This window comes from Penaeus japonicus, unplaced genomic scaffold, assembly GCF_977035675.1.
Source record: "Penaeus japonicus unplaced genomic scaffold, GWHDUDI00000001_assembly GWHDUDI00000007, whole genome shotgun sequence".
NCBI lineage: Eukaryota > Metazoa > Arthropoda > Malacostraca > Decapoda > Penaeidae > Penaeus > Penaeus japonicus.
In genome coordinates, this window is record NW_028234409.1 from 11,526,168 (window position 1) to 11,528,667 (window position 2,500).

The 2,500-nt window shown below is 40.8% G+C and overlaps 1 protein-coding gene across 1 annotated transcript in view; it reads right to left on the minus strand.

Annotated features, from left to right (window-relative positions):
• SsRbeta (signal sequence receptor beta) overlaps positions 1–2,500 on the minus strand; it is a 5,387-nt gene that overhangs the window by 54 nt on the left and 2,833 nt on the right. The window contains exons 2-5 of the mRNA XM_043021906.2: positions 2,199–2,403; positions 1,926–2,091; positions 1,683–1,766; positions 1–532 (exon numbers count right to left, since the gene is read on the minus strand). The exon at positions 1–532 is cut by the window's left edge and continues 54 nt beyond it. Coding sequence (XP_042877840.1) covers positions 407–532; positions 1,683–1,766; positions 1,926–2,091; positions 2,199–2,403 — 581 coding nt within the window. The 3' untranslated portion in view covers positions 1–406. The remainder of the gene's footprint in view (positions 533–1,682; positions 1,767–1,925; positions 2,092–2,198; positions 2,404–2,500) is intronic.

Here is a 2,500-nt window from a genome sequence, read left to right on the forward strand (position 1 = left end):
ACACACATACAGATACAACAAGTTCCTCACACTGTAAAAATGTACACCTTTTGGGTCATCATTCACACTTAAATTATTTTGTCCACAGCACAATTCCCATTTCTTTAAACCAAAAGCACTGAATTCTTTCCTGGTAATTCATCATTACAGGTACACGGAATCATTTGAATATAACCTATATTCACAAAACGAAAACTTTCTCTTGAATTTAAATAAATTTCCTGTTGGTCTCTCGACTGCTGTGTCCAGTCATCTTCAAACCTGATGTGGGTCTTTGAGGTTTACTCTCTCCTAAGAGGCACTTGAGTCACTTAAAAGTGTCATCGTCAATTGAAAAACTTTGAAAAATGAATTCCATCAAGTACTTCCTAAAAGTACAACTGCCTAATGACGTGGAGTTGAGCACCTAGTCGGACTTCTTGCCCTTCTTGGAGCGTGTGATGGGAGTGTACTTGGAGTTGATGTTGTACCACATCACGAAGGGCACCAGGAGGGCTGGGATCATCAGGAGGGCAAAGATGAACCAGTCGAACTGTTGGCAGGAGGAGGGCGGTGGTTAGTTAAACATTAACACAAATTGGTAGTCTTGCATATAAAATCTTTCAATTAGTTCTTTTACTGTACAAGTAAATGTTGTTGTTTTTTTGTTTTGTTTTTTTTCTAACCCATTCGCGCCGGATGACGTGCTGCCACGTTTCGTGGTTTTTGCGTCAGACGCAGGTGACGAGATATCTGGGCAAGGCCGGTGCTCAAGATGAGTGAGCGGGCAGCCCAGGTTCGCAGCTTGTGCGCCCTAGAGTCTCCTGGGGAGTAGGCTTATGGTTTCGAAAACCCCGCATTAACGACCCCATGCAAGCCGGAATCCCCGGCGTGAAGTGGGTTATTAATCGTAGCACAAAACTTTAGTATTGGAACTTTTTTTTTTTTGATGAATCTATGCTCAGCTTTTCAAACTGAGGAAATGAAATTATATACATTTCTAAATATTCATATGCATTTTTTCTTGCTTATTCTATATTACTATTACTATCCTTTTATAAAGAGACAGTGATTAAATTACCACTAGTTTGCAACCCATACTTTTAAGAACTCTGCACTATAGTATATATTTTTATGAAATTCCCACAACATTTTGTTTTGGTATACAAGTCATACTTTTACCAGATGGTTTATGGCAAACAAAAATATTCTCATTTCGTTACAGATTGCGAGTATTCCTAGCTAAAGCAGCCATATATTAGACTGGATTAATTCTGGATCCTAAATTAGTATCAACTGTATCAATACTTACTAAAATATACACACTATCTCTACCCCCATTGAAGGCTTCCTGAATGATTAGGATCAGCAAAAAGATAATATTTCATTTTCTGCCTTTCACAAAAATTCATTTTTGGCTAGCAAAACTGACAGCAGAGCAAATGTCAGGATTACATTGACTGGAATTTCTGTAAACCATTAACCCTTTAACAACACAGCTGATTTGGCTGCATCTGGTCATCTGACTGGGTTATTTCAGTGCCCCGAGGCACCAACTAGCCACTACATGCCTAATCATTTAGTGTGATGGTCAGACAAAGCCATGACAAGGTGTTCACATCACCCAGCAGGAAGACCAGCCAGCAATGACGTGAACATCCCGTTATCCGGCATTAAGGGGTAAAAACAAGAGCCATCCTTACCACATGAGGGGAGAACTTCCTGTCGTAGTCCCTGAAGGCAATGATGCCACCCTCACCGGGTTCAGAGGTGTAGCCAATCTGGATCTGCAAAGTCAAGAAAGATGTAATAACAGTTTACAAGCTTGTTACTAAATAAATGGGGGATAAATTTGCTTGTTCCATTACTAAATAAATGGAATATTTATGTATCGAGCACTTCTAAAGCATCAGAGAAAACAACTTCAGATAACCAGTGTTCTTTACCTCTGCAGAGTCTTCCGAGGGCTGGTATGAAATCTCGGCAGCAGTGAAGTTGAAGTAACCATACTTCTTGGGCTGGACAACAACAGTGTGAGAGACATTGGCATTTGGAGCAATGCGATCAAACTTCACCTGCAGCTGGCCACCAGCAATGTCGAAGTCCTCAGAGCTGTAAACATTAAATTCAGTTAATTATCATATGATGAGAGGAGGGAACAGCATTTTCCAACTGTACACACTTATTTAAAAAAATGTATCTACAGTAAACTCGATTACCTGAAGCCTGCATCGGTGAGCTGAACGTTGATAGCTGCGGCCTGGCCAACATTGTGCACAGAATACTGCACAACGATATCTCGGCCTTCTACAAGGTACAGATTGTGTACCCTCTTGGCCGCCAGCAGTCTTGCTCTCTCCTCGCCTTCACCTTCAGAGAAGACGCACCCCACAAGGGCCAAGGCTAATAAACAGTAACGAAGCACTGAAAAGAAAAATGTCATCCTTTAGGTCTGGTCTCCTTCAGCACTGCGGTAAATATTTACTTCTCTTTCTTCTCATAAATATACTTGGATAAAGAA